The sequence below is a fragment of the Ceratina calcarata genome, unplaced genomic scaffold (genome assembly GCF_001652005.2).
Source record: "Ceratina calcarata isolate Rehan_Ccalc_2016 unplaced genomic scaffold, ASM165200v1 scaffold469.2, whole genome shotgun sequence".
In the NCBI taxonomy this organism is placed as follows: Eukaryota; Metazoa; Arthropoda; class Insecta; order Hymenoptera; family Apidae; genus Ceratina; species Ceratina calcarata.
In genome coordinates, this window is record NW_017171020.1 from 29,258 (window position 1) to 31,406 (window position 2,149).

General features: G+C 33.0%; 1 protein-coding gene across 1 annotated transcript; it reads right to left on the reverse strand.

The window, feature by feature from the left end:
• Nucleotides 1-761: 761 nt before the first annotated feature.
• Nucleotides 762-1,741, reverse strand: LOC108627397 (techylectin-5B-like; the record flags this gene model as incomplete). Its single annotated transcript, XM_018028605.1, has 3 exons — nt 762-909; nt 1,067-1,254; nt 1,610-1,741. Coding segments are annotated over 3 exons (468 nt in total), but the record flags the coding sequence as incomplete, so codon positions are not given.
• Between the last annotated feature and the right edge of the window lie 408 nt (nt 1,742-2,149).

A 2,149-nucleotide genomic window follows, 5' to 3' on the forward strand; every position in this document is an offset into this window, starting at 1 on the left:
CTATGTCTTTCTGTACGTCACAACGTGTCCAATATTTGAAGTAATGAACTTTTAGAAAAAATTATAATTACAGAGATGTAATAAAGTTTCTTTCCTGTTTTTCTCGGTTATAAGGAATTTCTAATGGACTAATACGTAGTTATGGCATTTTTTATTGGACTATACGTGACTTGTAACTATCTAAATTGTTTACATGTCTTATAATTCTTACTTTTGCATACTTTTTATTGTATATAGTAAATAATATCCACGAAATTGACGTTATTACAATTTTAAAGTATTCTTAAATCATGTATTAAGAATTATGCAAACTTGCAAAATTCTGTAATTGTTGCATTCATATTTTTTTTATAAATGAAATCGAAATTTCAATGCTTTATCATTGTTTTTATGTAAGGGTTCATACGACCTTAAGTGGATTTCTGCAATTTTTTCTGCAATCAATAATTGTACTACTAAAAAAAATTGTCATGATTTAATGCTCATTATAAAACGTTAGTGATTTTTAAATAACACTTGCAAAAGATCGGATAGAAGGAATTCGATCATCAATAAATATGAAAACAAGCTGGTAGAATTTATGNAAAAAAATTTACTTCACTTGGGAAAAAAAATAATTTATGCATTATTATTTGTACATTTGCCCAAAAGCAGTCAAAATGACTTCCTTAGGCAATCTAGTGTTAAATACACGACATTTTGATTTATCCATATTGTATCAAATTGAATCTCAATTTTAACTCGTCTCTTATAAATTATTGTTACCTGTTGTACGTGGAGAAGGGGCTGTTGTTTGAACCGTACCAAGGGTCATTCAACGAATCACCAGCATTCCCATCGTAGCCATCGATCTCCAATTTGTAATACTCTCCCTCCGAGTAGATTTTGAAGTGAGAGTACTGGGCATACCTAGAAAGTACCCGGTGACATTTCTAAATGTTAGAGGACACTGGCTGATCGTGTTATATGAATTTGCAAACTGGTTCGACTAGTTATCGTGATTGAAAAATAGAATACGTGCGCGATATCAGGTGCGACCGCCGATCGATCACGTTTATCTCTTTACCTTTTGTTACCCTCGAAATCCTCGAGCTCCACTCGAAGCATGTAATCTTCGTTGTTCGTTAACATGTATATATTTTCGTTCCCGAGCCAGAACTCCCTGGCGGGGTCGCCGAAACCGTTTTTATAGTCAGCCCAATCCCGATTGAAATTTTCTCTCGGTTCGCCGAAGTCGTCCCTTCTTTGAATCACCTAAATAGAAATAGAAAATCATATTTTCACGTATGTACGTAAAAATTTTGTACAGAAATGTTAAATGCTATGTGCAATGTATAAAATAATTCAGAATATCGAAAGCTGAATGAATACTTTAATGTTTATCGAAATCACATATTTTATCATAAATAACTAAATGAGCCGTTTATTTTTAAAATGGCCTAAATCCGTTTATACTTAAATTGAGATATTTAAGGGTNGTAGAAATGTACATATTAAAATAGCTAGCTTGATTTTTTGGATAAGTGGAGTTAGGGGACTTTAGGCTCAAATATGTAATATTGTGTTAGTTTGATGATGAAAGGATGTAGAATAGATTCGAATTTCTTACCGTCCATCCCCCTTCGGCGACGTCCTGTTCGCAATAAACTTTTAGAAACCAGTAAGTCGTCCCGCGAATTTGAAGGTAATAGACTCCGCTGTCTCTCATGCCAGCATTCAATAAATCAACGCACGAATAACCCTGTAACATTAAACACGTAACACATTACGCTAGCAATGATAGTCGTGCATTTCTCTTCTGCCTCGCGTAAGTAAGTTTCCCTTCGCGTGTTAGGACGTTAGTGTTTGCCGAGCATAATCAAATCTTCGCTGTGTACAATTCCTAATTTAGAGAAAGTAGTGAAGTCAGTGACTGAAGTAATCAAGGGAGAAATAAACTAAATGCGGTATTCAATGATATACAGTAAATACTCAATTTCTAATCACTGGCTTGTAATTATGTACAAAATAACACAGAAAGAAGCCAGTGAATAGAAATCGTGACGTGAAGAGAAATTGGATCATTCACTATATTTAATTATATAACTTAGAAAAACATTACTGAATATTAAAATTAATTTTACAATTATTCTATAAAAATTATCTTATT